Source organism: Eutrigla gurnardus (genome assembly GCF_963514095.1).
Source record: "Eutrigla gurnardus genome assembly, chromosome: 9".
Lineage (NCBI taxonomy): Eukaryota > Metazoa > Chordata > Actinopteri > Perciformes > Triglidae > Eutrigla > Eutrigla gurnardus.
Genome location: NC_139923.1, coordinates 8,825,397 through 8,846,416, shown reverse-complemented (window position 1 = coordinate 8,846,416; position 21,020 = coordinate 8,825,397). Strand labels below are relative to the sequence as shown.

The 21,020-nt window shown below is 42.9% G+C and overlaps 2 protein-coding genes across 2 annotated transcripts in view; both read right to left on the bottom strand.

The window, feature by feature from the left end:
- The window catches only part of cav1 (caveolin 1), a 481,528-nt gene that overhangs the window by 76,655 nt on the left and 383,853 nt on the right, over positions 1–21,020 (bottom strand). The window lies entirely within an intron of this gene.
- Positions 3,914–20,271, bottom strand: tes (testis derived transcript (3 LIM domains)). The gene is made up of 7 exons (XM_084017235.1): positions 20,087–20,271; positions 13,557–13,642; positions 10,120–10,681; positions 8,469–9,089; positions 6,211–6,426; positions 5,639–5,797; positions 3,914–5,236 (listed from the first exon to the last, which is right to left on the bottom strand). The coding sequence occupies exons 1-7, from the start codon at positions 20,111–20,113 to the stop codon at positions 5,045–5,047; spliced, it is 1,863 nt and encodes a 620-aa protein (XP_083873361.1). The 5' UTR covers positions 20,114–20,271; the 3' UTR covers positions 3,914–5,044.

The window sequence follows — 21,020 nt, the reverse complement described above, 5'->3', positions numbered from 1 at the left end:
AGGAGATAAAAAACTACAACCACCATTTTAGTGTCACCTCCACCTGGTCGCGAGATCTGACGTCACACAACTGGTGCCCTATTGGCTGGCAACTGCATGCGACTCCAGGGGGTCCCCCGGACCAGCCGTGAGCTATAAATCCCGCGGCCACCAGAAAAACTTTCTCTCTCCAAAGTAACTTGCGTTACGCCAGGAGGTGAAGTCTACAGCGCTTCCCTTTGTCCTAGGCCGCAGTCTTTCCCCCAAACTCGCTGGACGAGCAACAGACTGTTTTACCCCTCTTTTTCTCTACTCGTTTTATTTTTCTTTTGTTTATCATTTTGGATCCCGAGGAGACCACCGCGACAGCGCGACTCTCCCGTTCCCCGCGGTAAGAAGAAAAACTTTCTTCGTCCCAGCTGCCAGCAGAACGGATAACTCGACCCGTCTTTGTCTGAAATCAGCTGACTAAATCGCCGAGCCCCGCGATTCATCATTTCCCTGCAGAAGGAAGAATAACTAACGGTTTTCTTCAACCAATTGGATCCGGCGCTGAACGAGCGCCCACGAACTACCGTCCGTTGCTGGCGTCAAGGAACGCCATCGCCGCACAGGACAAAACCCTCACATCGACGCATCTCACATCGACAAAAGTAAGAGGCTATTTGTCTGGGCAGAAGCAGAGATTCGATAGTGTAGGACATGCTTGTAATTCTTGTTAATGTGTTTTAAGTTCTGATCGCGGATCGCCGAGTCCGTTTGTTCATGTGCTGCTGTATGTGAATGCTGATCGTGTACCCACGCAGCTGGGTTGATTTCTGTAACAGTGTTTCCGACTAACCTCCGCCATATTCGCGAGCTCAGAAAGCCTCTACTATCAGTTAAAAGACCGGTCTCGCGGAATAAACGCCAGTTCATTCACGCGCGCCCGGGTGATAGCGGCACGTTTTCTGTGCCTCAGAATATCGCTCGCGCATTCTTGCTCTCTTTGTTTGTGTCCCGCTAACACACACACACACATACACGCCGCACACACGTGTCCTAAGCCAGCTGTTCCCGGCGGACGCTAGGGACATAGCTACATCTGGTGGCTACATACGGCTATCTCTCTCTCTCTCTCTCTCACTACTCCATCGGACGTCAGTGGCTCCGCCCCTGAACGCTGCAAGGAATAGCTCCACCTCTCTCTCTCTCTCGCTACCCCATCGGACGTCAGTGGCTCCACCCCTGAACGCTGTGAGGAATAGCTCCATCTGGTGGCCGCATATAGCCATCTCTCCCTCTCTCTCTTTCGCCACACACGCGCACACACACGCACGCACATGCACATGCACACGCACGCACGCACACACATACGCACACACACACACTCCACGTGTGTCTCTCCCTTTGTTAAGCTTAGCTTTGTGTGTTAGGTAGTTAGGTAATAAGGCTTTGTTAATTGCAGTGTTATTGATTGTGATCATTATTACTGATTTTAATAAATCTTATTATATTATAACTAGCGGTCTCTTGTGCTTGTTGTGTATATGTCACTGGATAACAGCAGGTTGTGAAGGCTAGTGCTTGAATTTCACGCCCTTCTTAATTGTTAGATTGTTTTTATGCTTCCATGCCAATGATCACGATGATTGGCTTGTGAGTATAAAACCTTTATATTGAGACTGAATACAGTTTTAGGTTATCTTTTCCCTGATCCCAGGGTGGGATATCATATTGATATTGATAGTTAACTGTTGATAACCAAATCTGCTCCTGCTACAACCCCAACAAATACAACTGACGGAGCGACTCCGAGGACGATACGCGGAAGGAGGAGAACGCTGCTTGTGTGTCATCGAGGTCGATCAGGAAAGCCATCGTGATTGGGTGTTTGGTGAGCCACAAGCCGGCCGACACTGCATCACAGCAAACACCGAGGCGAAGAGCAAAAACAAGCTCTACTGCACCGAGGAGATGGAGGCCCGCGTGATGGAGGCCGGGCGGGGTTTTTTGTGCAAATTCACAAGGAACGAATCACAACGCTAATTCCTGTGTTAAACTGCAGCCCCATGCAAATGACAACACATGACACAAATCACATGCAAATTCCAACAAGCCCACAATATGACTTGGAATGAGAACCTTCCCTCTCCCAACTGCTTTCAGTGTTTTTGAACTCTGTTTGTAATAACAAAAAGACAAAAGCTAATTGTTAGACCAACACTCCAGGTCGAACGCCATAACGGCTCTCCAATCCCCGTGATGGAAAAACTTGAAAAACAATGAATTAAGAGAAAGGACACAGGAGGATGTTGGAGAGGAGGATACAACTGGCTGATCCTGGATCTGGCCAGGCGAGTGGGTCATATCAGGTCTGGTGGAGTTGTGGTTGACGGAGGGGAAATAGCTGCAGGGCTTTGGGCCGACTGCCATTTAAGACAATGGGGCTTCTGAGAGATGGAGCTTCCTTCAATTGTGCAGCGTTTCCACACAGCGATTGAAAATAAGAGCCGCTTAGAGGTGTTTTTTCCATCATGGCCGGCCTGCAACATGCAGTGGTTCCCATCAGACTCTTAACAGCAGAGAGAGCGCTCACCCAGAGCTGCTGATCATTAAAATGTAAACCACCGTCGTGTCAGTCACAAGATTAAATGTACTTGAGATGAAAAAGTGCCAATATTCATATTAAATCCACTTGATTTAAACAGTGCCATGCTGCTGATGCGATGGCCCATTATTCTTGTAAAACGTCACATCGGACCGAAACACCCATTGTTTCCGAAGGTCCATTGCTCAATAAATTCAACAAACACACATTTGCAAGCACATTGCTAATTATTTTGTAGAATTTTGTCATATAACTACTGGTGTTGATCTTTTATTCCTGAGCCTGATATTCTTAAACTACCCCTAATCAGTCTCACCCTCATGACTAAACTGAACCAGCCCAACCAACAAAGGCAGGGCGTCCAATCGTATCCAAGAAGGGCCGGTGTGGGTGCAGGCTTGTTTTAGCCCAGCACTCAGACATCGGATTCAAATAATTAACTTACCATGGACGTCAATCAAGACCTTAATAAGTTGGATCAGGTGAGGTAGTGCTGGGCTAAAACAAAAACCTGCACCCACACCGGCCCTGCTTGGATACGATTGGACACTCCTGAACAAAGGCAACGACTTCTGTTGGATATTGTTAGCGTGATATCTCAAACTGCTATCGACAGATTTTAACACGGGGCAAGGATGATGCTGATTGATGCTGAACATGGGGCCTAACTTAGAAGACGGAGGAGGAGCCCTTCACAGGCGCACACAATAAAAATACATTGTGGATAGCAATGAACAGCTCTACGCCTCTTTTGGAAAACAAAACAAGAAGAATGTAGAAAGACATTCTAAAATGATGTTTAATTAGCACTGGTGTTTTTTTAATTAGTACATGTTTATTTCTCTGTTAGCAGTATCAGAGCACACACACAGGTGTTTTCAATCATACACCGATTAGATCTCTGCTGATGTTGATGAGGTCACCAGACTAATTGCTTCTTTTCACAGAAGACACGTCATAGTGGGAAACCCACAGGTGTAATCACAGACTACAACCAGGGCTGTGTTTCATTTAAGTACGCCTCTTTCAGCGGCCTGGTCTGTTGCCTACTGGTTCACGGTTCATGTTTGCTTTTCCTGCTATGGCAAGTCAAAATATCTGTTGTGAATAACGTCAACGAAGTGAACTCACCTTACCATGACTTTCTTGGCCACTGGACGCTGTGGAGCATGTGAGCCACCGTGTCACGTTAGCTGCTAACCTTCACTGGCTACGTTAAACGTTTGAAGGATGTGCAATCAAACCTCACAGGCGTGATAGAAACATGGGGTAACTCAGCTGCATGTTTCATCGGATATAAGAGTCGATATTAGTACCATTATTGACAAATTGAAGGGGAAAAAAAGAATTTAAAGTGCAGTTTATTGCATTAAGGGGAAAGTAACACAAAATGGTTTCATGTGTCGTTATTTCCAGTGTTTTTCTGAGTTCGTCCTCGGGTTACTGGTGCTTTTATTCTGATACAACGTCACAGTGTTGGTTTCCATCAGGAGCCCGCTGGATGATTGTTTTCCACACCATGACTGGTTCATCCAGCATTATTTCATTTGATTTATACAGATTATTGTACATATTATATATAATTTGTATGTGGACCCAATACTAGATAACAAACACCTGTTAAATCAAATGCAATCCAACACCGAAGCTGAAAGTTACAGGCTGTAGTTTGTACAGGTGTACCTCATGGACTGGTGACTAACTAACTAGTGGTTTTTACTGAATGGTTTTCACATTGTTCAATCTACAATACTATGAAAATACAACTACACATCTCATTGGATTACTGTGTGTGTGCAACAAAACATATACAGCAGCCAAATATACGGTTATCAGAATCTGTTTTACCTTCAAATCTCTTCCTGAATTTCTCATTGAAGTTTGACCAAAAGTGTGTTACAATTATCATTATTTTATTTTATGAGTTTGATCTGAAATTCAGTGTACCAGAAGCAAAGCGACCCCAGAGCTGTCTGATATTACTCATCATATGGCTGCATCGAGGAGAGTATCAGTAGTGGTTGCGTCTGAAAGAAGCAGTGAAAGGTGGCATGACCATTAAAGACACAGCTTTAACATGGTTTTAAACATTAGGTTGCCACCTCTGACCAATACAGTAATTAATCTCATCAGTAAGAAAACAAGAAAAGACGAAAAACAAAAGAAGGCAACGGATTTTAAAGGCAGAAACTGGAAGGCAGAAGTTTGGCTCTTTAGTTCAGAAGCTCTTATCAATACTGTGATCTTCCCCGGGCAGGACAGAGCGCCCGAATGCAAAATGGACTCACTATTATCGTACGTCTCTATATTAGAGGGACGAGGTGGCACTCAACACAACCGCCGTCCATCTCTCCCCGTGTGCGGCTGCACCAGTGTTTGTTTTCCCTGCTCTGGTTCCCGTCCCGGCCGAACCCCATCCTGGTTTCACACGTGGTTGTGGAGAAGGACCGGAGGGAGTCGTGTTGGCGCCTCCACCTACGCCACGGTTTTCTTCTTGCACTCCACGGAGCAGAAGAGGAGGCCCTGCACGGCCATGAAGCGCTGGCCCACCAGGCACTTGGAGCAGCCGGAGCACTTGAAGCACTGCGGCTCGGCGTGCCAGTGGTGCTCGCCGTAGGAAACCCTCTGGGCCTCTGGCTCCACCGGGTTCTGGCAGGCGGCGCATTTCTGAGGGAGGACATATATAAATATATAATCCAAATTTTACATTTATCACATTTTTATGGTGGTGTTGTTGAAAATTGTTTGTTTGGGATCATGTTAACACGCTGCATGCTTCACATTCTTGACTTTGAGCAGCCTTCATTTACAGTCACATACATATCGGTTTTACACCACACCGAATTATTTTACATATCTGATGCACTGCATTGCCCCAAATGATGATTCTTCACCAGACAACTAAATAATAAATGTGCAATATTGTAACTGTAGTTTATTCGAAGATATTGCCACAAGATATTACTTCTATTAATAGTTGTAGATATTCTAATTGTAGATGATAGATCTTTTCTTGGTTTGACTATCATTATCACAGAACTAAACGGTGGTTTGGGAAAGGTTTCTCACCACAGCGTAGCTCTTCATGTAGCACGGCTGGCAGACGGGCTTGTCGTTCTCCATGACGTACGTCTCCCCGGCGAGGATGCAGTCACAGTCGAAGCAGCAGAAGTGCTTCAGATGCCAGTTGTGGCCCTCGGCCTGCGTGTACTCGTTACTGAAGATCAGCTGTGGACAGAAACCCGTCAGAATGAAGCTCGATTAGTGCAACCGGATCAGAAAGGTCATGATGAAAACTCATGCCTCCAGTCCAAAATTCTACAGGTCATGCTTTTACTTCATTATACTGATTTTTCACAATTCAAGCTTGAATTATTCAGCCGAGCAGGACTGTGCTAACAGCTAACGTTAGCCAACTCTGCTTATTCACAGTGCAGCACCAAGAGAAAAAGAGAGTGTTTGTAGTACGAGTTTGCACATGAGCGGTACCGATCAGGCAGGATGCATTGATCGGGTAGCGAGTGATACATGTAGTTGCTGATAATGATAATTCGCAGATACCCAATACAATATTTTGGGCTGTATCGGAGACATTTATGATACCGGTAGTGTTATCAGAAACCACGGCGATCCTCCCTCACCTCGTCACAGCCCGCGCAGCGCGGCTTCTCGCTGTCTCCGTAGTGGCGTCCGCAGTACAGCTTCCCTTTCTTCATGAAGTAGATCATGTCCACCAGCAGCTCCTCGCAGGTGCAACACACGAAGCATGCCGGGTGCCACATCTTGTCGTAGCCGGCCCGCTCGGCGTAGACGGCCGGCTCGCCCAGACGCATCGGCTGCTGGCACTGATGGCACGACTGGAGGAAGAGGAGAGAGATGGTTGGTATAGTGGTGGGTTTGGTTTCTGACTGGTGGTGTAACATTCCTTCATTCCCACTAGTAACTGACTGAGTTGAATCATTTTATTGCTGTTCACGGATATTTTGATTCACCAGTGTGTCTAGAAAATGTAAAGTTAAACAATAAAGTTCAGCTCCTCAAAGTGCTTTATTTTTTGCAGAGATGGAACCAGTTTGATAAATGAATTGAATTAAATGACTTGTTGTTGACTGATTGATCATCACATTTTTCAGCATGCATTGTTCTCTTATTTAGCAAAATGTGCTTTTCCTAGTTAGCACACACACACACACCCTATACATGTATTACATGGAGCACCAATGCATGGAGATTTACTTATGAAATAACTGCGTTGGAACAGTCAGTTGCTTCCTGTCGCCAGAATATTTCTTTCATCCCCTTTGATAATAACAAAGAATTATGATGTACTTCCAGTAGGTTTACACAAAGGCTAATATCCTTTTCTTTGAGTCCATTTCAAAGTCAAGAAGGCCTCCTTTGATCCGACAAAAAAAGACCATTTTATACGGGAACATTTGAACTTCTTGCCTGAGATCATTGTACTCCCTGAATGGGAGAGAATGACACATTTTACTGCCTTAAAAACGGGCGGAATTCCCCTTTTCTAAACACAGAAGCAAACCGTGACCTGACCCTGAAGTAATCAAACAAGACGAGATAAGGTAAGTAAAGCAGCAGAGAAGAGTGTGTTCTTGACATTGTGAGGAGTAAAGATGGAGGATGAAGCTACGACGGCGAGAAGGAGAAGAGAAGCGCAACACGGGGAACAAACGTCAGAAAGACAAGAAACATCTGAAATCATGAGACTCACATCAAGATTTTACTGGCTGCACATGGTGATGATGTGACTCATGACCCACCGTGTGTTATGATTAAATTAATATCATCATCCTGAATGGAGAAATGAGCCAGTTGGTCTTATGGCGCCACCTAGTGTCCCGTCTAAGCATTACAGACAGTAACACACTGTGGAAACATCAGGCTCTGCATCACAAACATTAATTTAGTCTTTAAAATGAACTAACATAAGTTTTTAAACAATTTTAAACAATCTGAGGGAAAAATCCCTCTGAAGTAGAAATATTAAAGTACTACTGAAATTGAAGGATTATACTTTCTATGATCTAAATATTATAATTATGTGTTTAAATCTCCTTATTGGACTGTATAATTATAGTTATAAGCACTCCTAAATATCCATAATGCTTTACAACAATAATCACGACACGTAATAAAGCATTTCAAAGCTACTTATAAATGTCATAATACTTCATAATTGCTGGTATAATAATAATAATAATATATTTTACCAGCAATTAAGTATACTGTTGACATAATTTTGCAAGGATCATAGTGTGTCACATAATTCCCATAATAAATCATCTTAAACTGCTATTATATTGTCATAAGGTGTTATAAGTATTCATTGTATAATAACAGTGATTAGAATGCATTATGATGAGATTATAATGTATTATAACTATTGGAATTATAATACACTATGAAGTATTATGATAGTTGATGTTCAGAAGTCATCAAAGATGCATTATAATGTGTAATAATGACTGTGTTCGGTGGGCGGACCCTCCCTGCTGGGAGCGAGTCGCTGCCCTCAGTGATGAGTTCAAGTATCTCAGGGTCTTTTTAACGAGTGAGGGTAAAATGGGTCGTGAGGTGGTTCAGTGATGCAACATTGGTTGTTGTGGTGAAGAGGGAGCTGAGTATTTATAGACGGAACAACTGATCAATTAATAAATAAAATAATCAACAGATTAATCGCGTGTGAAAATAATCGTTGTAGGTCAAATGAATGACTCTGAACAAGCTCTGACTAAACAGCAATTCAATAACATATTGAAGTTCTTGTTCATCAAATCATATTAAAAAAGAATATATATGATTTACTTGTTGATATTATGTATATATGGTAATAATGGATGCTGATACAGTGTAGATGTACAGGAAAGTGAGAACTTACAAATGCCCGTTGTGGGAGTCCAGCTTGCTGAGCTCCAGGGACCCCCATGGCTCCAGCAGTAGCAGTAGTACCCAGGGCTCCTCCAGTTGGCCCAAAACCAGCAGGTGGTCCATACCCAGACCCAGCACCTCCAGCTCCTCTACCTCCTGCTCCAGGCCCAGCACCAACTCCCCCTGGCCCAAAGCCAGCACCAACTCCAGCCCCAGCCATAGGCCCAACACCAGGGCCTGCAGCCCCTGACCCAGCACCAGCACCGGCTCTGGCACCCCCAACTCCCGGTCCAAACCCTGCCCCCCCAGCACCAGGTGCACCCCCAGCACCAGGTGCACCCCCAGCCCCAGGTGCTCCTCCAGCCCCAGGTGCTCCTCCCTTCCCTCCGGCCTGAGCGAGAGCAATCTCTTCAGGCAGCATGACATCTCCGACCCCCAGGGCCTCGTCCTTGTACTTGCGGACGAACTGCTGCATCTTCTTGACCTCGGCGGGGCTCAGCTCGTGGCACTTGGACGGGTCCTGGTCGTGCTCGGGCAGCTGGCGGGCCATCTGCTGCCGCCGGTAGACGGCTCCCTCCGTACCGGCCACCGGACGCTTCTCTGGCGGGAGCAGCTCGATGTAACGCACCGCCTGGAGGTCAGAGGGAGGACGAGAACAGAAAGTGTTCGGCTCAGACGGGATAAAGAAAGATTGTGTGAAGGACGGAGACGTTAAGGACCAATCAGGAAGGGAGGAAGGAGAAACAAGAGGCTGGTGGTGAGAAAGAGATCCAAAACAAGGGTCCTACAGACTAAACAGGTACAGGATTAAATACCAGTTTAGAAGTTAAGGACACAAATGAGCTGTTGAATGAAACAATACTTGTACGTCGTAATTATTAACTATTTTATCATCTCAAAATATGCCTACTGAAACCTCTTAAATAAAGGTTATACAGTATACATGGTCTAAATGTTGGGACCTCTTGTGGACAAAGCCTTTTGTCATTTGTTTGTTTCTCAAACAACATTTACATGAATCTGCTAATCATTTCCAGTAGTTATTTTCTACCAATCATGCTTAAACAAATGTTTTAAGCATGATTCTTGTGTTTTTTGTGACATTTATAGAAGTTAATTATTGCCATCTTTAAACATTTTACAAAAGCAATAAGACAATTTTTCAGAATAACAGGTTGGTTTTCATTGGGGTTTGGCAAAATGCCAAAACTTTTTAAGAATTGGCAATAAAGCCACGTATGATATTACTTGACAAGTCACTGGGGAGAGTCGTCTTATGCTGAGCTGCCGGTGAAAAATGGTTAAAAAGTAACTTTTTATTTAAATCCCACCCCCCAAATAACATCTCGGCTGTAGCTTCACCCGATAGCTGGTGTATTTGTCTGAATACCAGATGTAGTTTCCACTTATAGATTTGTTTTTACTGCTTTTCCTTTTTATTGCTATTTATTGTTGTGATTTAATTAAACCCTAACCCCTTTGTTTTATATCTTGTTGTGTTGTTTTTTTAATTTAATTTGTCTTGCTTTTGTTGTTGAATTGCTTTGCTTTGTCTGACGAAGCTCTTTGTAAACCGTTTTTAAACGTGCTACATGAATATAGTTATTATTAATATACAGTACGGTAGATAATGTAATTTCAGCCCCAGTTTGAACTCTTACCAGATACTTATTGGCTACTGGTGGGGCCCACTCATAGGTGACCGTCTTCATCGGTACATCTTTGGCGATTGGTACCAAATTGGCCGATGTGGCGCTGACAGCGGCAGGCGATTTGTAAGGCTTGACAGGCGTAACACTGGCTGGTCCACCCTGACCCCGACGCTGGGCCTGACCCTGACCCTGAGCCCAGCTGGGTGCTGAACCTGCAGCAGCTCCAGCAGCTCCACCAGCTCCAGCAGCTCCACCAGCTCCAGCAGCTCCAGCAGCTCCAGAAGCTCCACCAGCTCCAGCAGCTCCAGCAGGCTGCACTGAACCAGCGGTGGCAGAAGGAGGCACCACGGTGGCGGAGGCACTCGGCGGTACGAGGTAGGCGGTGCCGGAGCTGGGCAGCGTGATGGTCACCATGTTGCCCTTGTAGCTGGGGATGCCGTCCGTCTTCAGCTTGGCGATGAGGCCGGTGTACTTGGTGTCTTCAAACAGCTTGCCCACCTTCTTGTTCTCCTCAGAGTTCATCTGCACGTTGTGTTCCGAGAGGCCACATTTACAGTTTCGGCAGATTTTCCTGCGGAGGATGAAAACATTCAGGGTTTACGCTTAAAGTGTAAGTTTGGCGAAAATTGAAAATAAAGCTATTTTCTGAATGAAAATACATCAACTAAGCCGTGGAGGAAGTAATTTTCGCTCATCACGCAGTTCAGAGCTAGCACGGGCGGAAGCTAGAGTCCAAAATCGCAAACAGTGGGTTAGCATGGGGCCAACAGCCACACGCTTTCAAAATCGCATTTTTAAACCACTAACATTGCTCAAAACAGCGCCAAACCTCGTCAGCAGCTTGCTCTGGGTGTCTACACCTAAAACGAAGCACCAACAACTCAGTTCATGAACCCGAAGTTTATAACAGAAGACAGTTAAGAACACTCACCAATTCTACCCCTGCCAGCTCCTCACGAAGGATAGTCCGTAAGTGTCGATTACCGAACGCAATGCAAAAGTGAAAGTGAAACTGAAGATTTTGCCCAGAATAAAACGAGTATACTTTTAAATTAGTGGCAGTTTGGCCAAATATAAGTTAATAACGGTGGGTAAAAACGTCGGGATAGTTTGTATACACTTCCAATCAGTTCAAGACAGCAGCCTTATCTGAAGCACATACATGTCACGCGAGATCTCACACGGGAACACGAGAGCTGCGTTCGGTAATCGACACTTACGGACTATCCTTCGCGAGGAGCTGGCAGGGTTAGAATTGGTGAGGGTTCTTAACTGTCTTCTGTTATAAACTTCGGGTTCATGAACTGAGTTGTTGGTGCTTCGTTTTATGTGTAGACACCCAGAGCAAGCTGCTGACGAGGTTTGGCGCTGTTTTGAGCAATGTTAGTGGTTTAAAAATGCGATTTTGAAAGCGTGTGGCTGTTGGCCCCATGCTAACCCACTGTTTGCGATTTTGGACTCTAGCTCCCGCCCGTGCTAGCTCTGAACTGCGTGATGAGCGAAAATTACTTCCTCCACGGCTTAGTTGATATATTTTCATCCAGAAAATAGCTTTATTTTCAATTTCCGCCAAACTTACACTTTAAGCTCAGAGAGGGGCAGATTGTAGCGTGCATGTGTTGTAGAAGTACAATATCTCATTATTTAATATGTAATTTAATATGTATTGTGCAACCCAAATTGTATTTTATCGTCAAAACAACCGTGATTTTCTTTTATAAATTTGTCTTCTGACAACAATTGCCATCTGCTTCAACTTTACTCCACCAATACAACGAGCCCAGCGTTCGATACCTGCACATTTCACATGCCTCAACACAGCTTCATATTTGTAGAGTAACTGGGACATGATTTATGACTGCTAGGCATGCTGCAGCAGGACCAGACCCACAGATCTCTCTCAGCAGTGTCGAGCTTTTCAAGCCCAGTTTGATTTGTAAGAACGGCAACAATGACAGCGTTTATATTCATGAAAAGAACAAGTAAAACAGATATTTTTGACCTCAGCATTTCCTAGGAACAGATACGTTTTGGAGTCGAGGAAAGTGTTAAACTCGGTAGACAACATGTGTGAGGTCACCGTCCGACTGTACAACATTCCTGGCTGAGAGTCAGACGCATTTAACCCACCAGCAGCACAGCCCCGTGGTGGGCCTTTGTGCTGGTGCTGTGGTGGGCACCCGCCGCTGTCTTCAGGAAAACTAACCAAGTGTGGCTGATTGTCCAGACAGAGCAGCATTTCATCAGCCACCGATCCAAATGAGCGCAGAGCAGGACGGGGGAGCCTGGGCATTCAGGCTGCGTGAACACGGTCCCAGGTTGGAGCCGGGTCTCTACAATGTTGAATAAATATACGAAGTCGGGGAGCGGGGTAATGTTCGAAGATAACTTTTACAAGAAATTCTCTTGGGTTAAAGTCGGCATTTCAAGAGCATCTATCTTTACTTAACTGTATTTGATCGTTGAAAAGGAAATCTCACGACCTTCTCTAGCTTTGTGCAGAGCCGAAGTTGCAGATTAATTGATGGATGTCATTGGTTGAAATTAATTATTGCTAGCTGATATACATACTTGTTTATGTTATATGTTATAGTGTCTCTTATATATTTTTTAGTGTAAATTTATATTCCAGTACTTTTTCTCTTTTTTATTAGCTACATGTTTATTGTATGCACCAAACACAACCAAGACAAATTCCTTGCAAGTGAAAACTTACTTTGGCAATAAACCTGATTCTGATTCTGATGTAAGCACACGTCATATTTTGTTTTTACAAGAAGAAAAAGTTTTTGGATTTGAGTATTTAACAAGAAGAAATTCAATTTTTGCGGCAAATATTGTCAATTTGGTGCAAATGAGATGTGAGGTAAAAAGGGGTTAAAGGCATTTTTCATATCAGCTTGACTTTAAAGTAGCAAATTTACAAGAATAAAATGAGTAATTGAGATGTTTTTCTCTGAACACACCGCTCCCCTCCCCTGGCTCATAATTTTATTTTTTAACCTACAATGGCCCTAATACGCCGTCGTACTCTTAACGATAACTCATGTGAGCATCTTTGTAGCATCTCAGCACTAATCAGACCTAAATGATGGGACGTGGGACAAAGACTAAAATGAAAAGCTGCTGTTGTCGGGAACAGCGTGTTCCTCTTCGGCACAACTCCTGCTGCTATCATTAATTAAGCAAAGAGGAAGGTGATGCTGTTGACCTTTCTTGTATTATTCCAGGAACAAAGTTATTTTAATGTTTCATAATCATATATGAACAAACTGCGACCCAGAACCGCCTGAGGGTTCAGTGCTTTGCTCAGCGGGCCCCTCTAACCATTTAATTACCCAAAAGCCTTGAGTCTAGAAACAGGACATGAAGGGATTGAGCCCGTTTTCCTCCATCAAACCTGTTTCTATGATGATTCTAGGCTGCGACACAGAAGCAGTACAAACCTCCAGAAATGTAGCTCGAAGCCTTCACACTTGTCCTTGCACTTCAAACAGGACGCTCCGGCACCAAACTCGTGGCCGAGGGTCATCTGTAAAAAAATTAAATAAAATGAAGATGAATTTGATTGAAAAGATCATCCCCATAATATGCTTAACAACAGGCAGGACACATGTCTTTTTAAGTGAACTTAATGTTCAGTGACAATCAAAGAAATAAACTTAAATAAGGTAATAAATTGTAAGACTCAAAGGATACATACATTTAAAGAACAGCATCTTGTGTTTGTCTGTTTGTTATTAAAATCTGGGATTAAAACACTTATATTGTCCCAGGTCTCCAACATAAAAATTCTGAATTTCAAGATTTCTGGTACTGCACACGTTTGACCAACATCAGAGACTGTTTGAGAAGAAACATGTTTTATCCTGAAACATAAGAAAGAATGACTCTGGTCTGAAGACTTGCAACAAAAGCCCAAGAAGCACTGTTGAGGAAAAATAAACTAAATATAATTTTTAACCTAAGAGAAGACAGTATTAAAGATCACTGTGAGCCTTTTAATTGGAGGTCAGAGTATTTGTGATCCAAACAAATTAGGTTCCATTTTGACTTTTTTAGCAACATTGCTCCTCTGGCCCTGCAGCCTTTCTAGTTCTCTGGCTGCTTTCTCTTCTCTGCTCTTCGCTCCTCAACATCTGCATCCTTTTCTCCGGCTTCACTGTCAAACAATGCTCGCGTCCACCGTTAGGCATTACCGCTGTTCATGACCTTATATGGGCAACTATTCACTGCGGTTCAGAGTCTCGTAGGATCTCAGCAGGCCCCTCGTTTGTCGGAGAGACGTTTTTGACCTAAAACAACACTCAGTGCTGAGGAATGCAGAGCATCACTCCTGGTTTTAACGGCAGAGCTATGATGCTGAAATGTTTCAGCTTCCATTAAACCTTCAAGTAGAGTGAGGCTTTCTTCCCCTTGGAGAGTTTGGCAACACATTGTGTTGTTATGGTAACTAAAGTGGCAACAGTGATGCAACTTGAGATTCATATTCTTTCACTTATGCAGGAGGCATAAACAGGAGTAAAAGTTTACCTTGATTATCTAGTAATACAGTAATACAGTAAGACCATCTTTAATCTGTATTTTCTACAACATCTTAATGCATTATGTGAATAACTAATATACATGAAGTTAATTTGCAAATATCTTGTCTTTTATAGCACCAAACAAACGTTATGCATTAATCCATTTCACCTGGGTAATTGGGACACATAATGTGTCCTGGTCGAAGGCGGGATACACCCTGGACAGGTCTATCACAGGGCTGACATGTAGAGACAGACAGGTAACCAGTCTATCACAGGGCTGACATGTAGAGACAGACAGGTAACCAGTCTATCACAGGGCTGACATGTAGAGACAGACAGGTAACCAGTCTATCACAGGGCTGACATGTAGAGACAGACAGGTCCCCATGTAGAGACAGACAGGTAACCAGTCTATCACAGGGCTGACATGTAGAGACAGACAGGTAACCAGTCTATCACAGGGAGACATGTAGAGACAGACAGGTAACCAGTCTATCACAGGGAGACATGTAGAGACAGACAGGTAACCAGTCTATCACAGGGCTGACATGTAGAGACAGACAGGTAACCAGTCTATCACAGGGCTGACATGTAGAGACAGACAGGTAACCAGTCTATCACAGGGCTGACATGTAGAGACAGACAGGTAACCAGTCTATCACAGGGCTGACATGTAGAGACAGACAGGTAACCAGTCTATCACAGGGAGACATGTAGAGACAGACAGGTAACCAGTCTATCACAGGGCTGACATGTAGAGACAGACAGGTAACCAGTCTATCACAGGGTTGACATGTAGAGACAGACAGGTAACCAGTCTATCACAGGGAGACATGTAGAGACAGACAGGTAACCAGTCTATCACAGGGCTGACATGTAGAGACAGACAGGTAACCAGTCTATCACAGGGCTGACATGTAGAGACAGACAGGTAACCAGTCTATCACAGGGCTGACATGTAGAGACAGACAGGTAACCAGTCTATCACAGGGCTGACATGTAGAGACAGACAGGTAACCAGTCTATCACAGGGAGACATGTAGAGACAGACAGGTAACCAGTCTATCACAGGGCTGACATGTAGAGACAGACAGGTAACCAGTCTATCACAGGGCTGACATGTAGAGACAGACAGGTAACCAGTCTATCACAGGGAGACATGTAGAGACAGACAGGTAACCAGTCTATCACAGGGAGACATGTAGAGACAGACAGGTAACCAGTCTATCACAGGGAGACATGTAGAGACAGACAGGTAACCAGTCTATCACAGGGAGACATGTAGAGACAGACAGGTAACCAGTCTATCACAGGGAGACATGTAGAGACAGACAGGTAACCAGTCTATCACAGGGCTGACATGTAGAGACAGACAGGTAACCAGTCTATCACAGGGCTGACATGTAGAGACAGACAGGTAACTAGTCTATCACAGGGCTGACATGTAGAGACAGACAGGTAACCAGTCTATGTAGAGACAGACAGGTCCCCATGTAGAGACAGACAGGTAACCATCGTGCATGTCTTTGGATTGTGGGAGGAGAGAACCCATGCTTACACAGGGAGAACATGCAAACTCCACACAGAAGGAACCCGAACCCGACCCGGGAATCGAACCCAAGACCCTCTGTGAGGCGACAGTGCTACCCACTACACCACCGTGCAGCCCAGAGGATAGTGTATGAAAAGCACAACTACATTACATCATTTTTTTAATTGAATTTGTTTGAGCTTGTAATAGAAGTGAAGATGATGATCAATAGAAATATCAATTCCAGCTTACAGTTTTACGTTTCCTCTTATACTTCTAACGAGTCTCTATCGTGCGCTACAGTACAGTAATAATGCTGATCTGATACTAGCGTTTTATATGAAAAATCTACAAAATAATGTTTCTTATTTGGCAGAAGAACCTGTGAACTCCATCTTTGTGATCCAGTCATTTCAGAGAATGTACCATTTCCATTTAAAGCGATAAAGCGTTCGCCACTTATGGAAGACTAACTATTAGTCTCGGCTGCAGAGATGACGACTGGACACTTTCGGGTGAGGTCACTCGGTGTTGACTTGGCTTTATGACTACGCCTGCAGGGTGAATAACACGGTGACACCACTCAGAGGTTGGCCGGACACAAATTATACAGTTGAGGTCTGATGAGTCATGATGAGTCATTCTGTATCAGCGAGGCCTGAGCTGCAGACGAGTGGCAGCTGGAATGAAGGCAGTCACCGGCTTTGGAGCCATTTTCAACTTTTTATGTTATTTGAGTTGTCTCATTTCTACGGTATTTTAGTTCTGCCGTTGAAAAAACTAAACTTGCCATACGATATCATGACGACAGTTAAGGATACGATCTTACTGCGATTTTAAACTTATTTTATTATCCTTTTTCAACCTCAAATGATGCAGTTTGTCAACATCCCTTTTCTACGACAAGATAAGGTTTCCACTCGTTTCATTTCGCTTCAATCATTTGAAATCGCAGCTAAATGCGTTTGTCATCAAGCAGATGGACCGACCAATACGCCATCTTTGTTTAGACTAACTTCCTGCCAATCCCGCTGACGACTGCATCACAAAAAACTCCAACTCCTGGACTGAAAAGGCAATAGGTTTAACGTGTATTTGCAATATTAATAGTTTACAAGATCAGGGTATCTGCAGGTTTCAGCAAGTCAAATTTAAGACTTTTTAAGACCTTTTTAATACCACCTTGAATGAAATTTAAGACCTAAAACCCGCGATGGTGGGGGGGATCCCGCTGTATTGCAACCCAAGCATAGCATGTGTGTCACTCAATGAGACTCCAGCCAACCTCGGAAACGGACGTCTTCCAGCCAACTGACGTTGAATTTGCACTTACCCATTGTCGCAGACTAGCTAGCAAGCGCGCAGACATCCGTTTATATACGCAGCTAGCAAGAAAGTAGCCTCTCTACATCTCCTTCCCGAAAAGTCCTGCGAGAAAAATAAAATAGTCCTGCCCCGACAAATTTAAGACCTCTGAGTTATTTATTTAAGACAAACATGTGACATTTTGGACGAATTTAAGACTTTTTAAGGCCTTAAATTTAGAAAAATGAATTTAAGACTTTTTAAGACTTTTTAAGACTCCGCGGACACCCTGAAGATGGAAGATTGACACTTGGCGTCTGCGTATCGATAAAATATTACCACGCAAAATATGGCGAAAGATGATGAATATATTCAGCTCTCATAAATGTTATTTTCTGTTTTCTATGTTTGCTTTATTAATGTGGCACTTGCCAGAGAAAGATATGTATCTACTCAGAAAAGGTCCACTAACAACTTCAATTTAACAGAATTGCAGTGATGACGAGTTCCCAGCCTGCACACAGGCCACTCACTGTCACAACTTATTACCTCAGCCTTCTTTTTTTTGGAGGACGGAATGAGCTTAATTGAGCATAATATTACCTAAACACACCGGTTGCTTTTCCTGCAAAGAGCAGTTACTGTCTGGCAGTAATTACAGCAGCCTTTCACTGACTGAGGCGCTCCCAGTGACCTGCAGCCAGAAACCCTGCAGCCCCCGAAGACCTATCTCCCCGGGGATAAAAAACAGACATCAGACCGGGTCCGTCTGCGTCACCCGGCCGCTCAGACCCACTTTCAAGCAGCAGCTTACTGTACTCTATACATGACTTCCATGCGCTTCAATGGAGTCGACTTGGTCCATTTAACACTGACCACCATCTAGCAAATAGATATGCCAACTAGGCACGGGTCGTTCATGTTTCATGTCACGCTAATCCTCGATAAAATAATTGTGATTTGCGATAAAATGAGGCAAAACAGCCTCCCAATTTTTTAATATGATTTTAACAAGAATATGATCTTTCAAAAAAAGTAAGTTTGGACCTGATATGTGTTGTCAGTTTTTTGGAATATGACTCTGAAGTTGGGCAAAGATGTGTTTACTTCCATATTTGAGCCTTAATATCTGTGAAACTAATAATCTAAGAGAAACCATATTTTGTAGAATGTTTAAGCTAACACCAGAGATAGAGGCAGAAGTGATAGAAGTCTTTTATCTGTAAAAATGGGAGCTCAGCCACTCTTCAAATGTACTACTTTATTTCAACAAGCCACATTTTAAGTACCTACCATACTAGGTTATCATAAAGCTACATCCCCGATATTCCATGTCTGGGGGAGTTTAGTAACGTATATACTCTGTAAAAATGTTGAAGGCCACAGGTGAGATAGTTTTCCAGATATTGCTGTTTTAAAATGGCTTTTCAGAGCATGATGCCAAAAACCGTCTAAACTACCCTTCATTCAATGATGTTTCATGAGAAAACTATTGACAGTAGAGACCTAATATTTTGGATTTGTCCTAATAACAAGTGTGTCTTTGTACTTGAATTTTTTCAGGACATTCTGAGATGGTCAGGTGGGAAGATTTTCAGAAATTTGATGAAATGACATGGAATGACCCCATAGCGTATATTTCAGGTGCCGGTTATTCGGTTTGGATTGGCTTTCGGTACAAACTTTACAGAGAGAATTTCAAAACAAATGTCCAATTAGTTACCCTGTGGATCTAAACAGAAGGAATGACAAGATCCAAAGAATTCACCATATGATGACATAAAATGAACTCTCTGAACCTTTAATGAATGAACACACACTGGACAGCTGTAGTCTTTTCTAAATATAAACCTAGTCTGGACAGTTAAACCCACACTTTCAAGAGAACCACAGAAACAAAGTCGATACATCACTTGTCCTCCACCCTTGCACGACCTTGCAGATCCCACTTAGACTCCCTCTTTTTACATCATCTTGGATAAAAGCTGAAGTTTATGAACAAGAATACATGACTTCATATATTGTATAAGCACTACTGGCAGTAGCTCTACAATTCGGCAGCTGTATAATTCAAAGGATACAGCTGGTTTGCCTTTTACTGTAAAGATGATTTTCGCACTAAAACCAAAAACACAGGTTTTCGTGCACAATATCCATGCCGAACTGTGTAATAGTAATTATGGTTTTGCTGAATAACTTCTAATATGATAAAGAGCTTGTGAGTTTCGCTGACACGCCGGGTGTATCTATATAGGGGAAAATCCAAATGGAGTCCGACGGCTAGTTCTTCCAAAATGAAACATTATTGTCAAAGGGGAAGTGACTTTGCCGAGAAAGAAGATTAGTTTTGTTAAACTTCAGTCACAAAACATTAACGTCCTTGTTGATATCTGTCAAATAGCTATTGCTGTTTAGTTAGCTCGCGTTATTTTTATGGTTTAGTTTCAGTTTTATGAATGAAAATGCAACGTGACTATTGTTTCATTTTCGGCTTCCATTTTCGAACGTCTTTCAAAGATCTATGTGGGTTCAGCAACTTTTCTCGCCACCTGCCCATCGTCGGCACACCTTTTCAGGGCGTTCCCCAGTCATTCTGCGTTACCGGACTTACCTTCTTTACTTCCTTCTCGATCTCCATTTTTGTGTCGCGATTTTTACTCGGTCCACTCGAAAAGAACAAATGAGCCGCTCCTAAAAACTGCTGTCAAACCCCCGGAAAACGGACCGGAGAAATAAAACAGCAGCAGTCCGGTTCACTCTCTTTTTTTCTTCTTCTTCTTCGGGGGTCCTGCATCGGCGCACTGTGTCAAGTTAAAAAGAATAATTTAAATTGTTTCCGGTCAGAGCTTTCAAAATAAAACCCTTTCCCAAGGATAACATGCAAAACCTGTCTGTTCTGCAAACATATTAACTAACAAACTAACTAATACAATTACGAATGACAACCATTAAGTTAACTCCAAAAAAAGACATTTAATTAGTTTGAAGTAAATATTCTAACTCGGGCTCATTAATATAGATTGAAATGGAACAACATTACCTTTTAAACATTTTCTAACTGTGAATTTAATTTTCCCCACCATGTCACATTAGTGACTGTGAGTCACTTGGATTTCAGTTACATGGTATGCTTAACAACAACAACAACAACAACAATAACAACAATAACAACAACAATAATAATAATAATAATAATAATAATAATAATAATAATAATAATAATAATAATAATAATAATAATAATAATAATAATGTTAATATTAATAATTTACTTTAACTTTATTTATATAGCACGTTTTTAGTTACAAAGTGATTCACATTGCATTAGTAAAACGAAACAATAAAAACAAAACAGTACAACAACAATACAACAGCAACAAAACTTGAACAGTTTGGTGACGTAGAAGCACAGTACTGTTGCGGTCCATTTTTTATGTATTCTACATTGAAGAGTAACATTTCTCACTTCCGGGAAAATATCTACGTCCTCTCCTGTGCTTGACACGGCTCTAACTCTGGAGGTCCCGTTCACTTTTCATAGATTT

Coding starts and splice junctions, on each gene's coding strand:
- tes (XM_084017235.1), bottom strand. CDS start 20,113: ATGGAGATCGAGAAGGAAGTAAAGAAG. Junction 6,427..8,468: donor GACTCCCACAACGGGCATTT/GTAAGTTCTCAC, acceptor CTCTTCCTCCAG/TCGTGCCATCAGTGCCAGCA. Junction 5,798..6,210: donor GCTGCGCGGGCTGTGACGAG/GTGAGGGAGGAT, acceptor TTCTGTCCACAG/CTGATCTTCAGTAACGAGTA.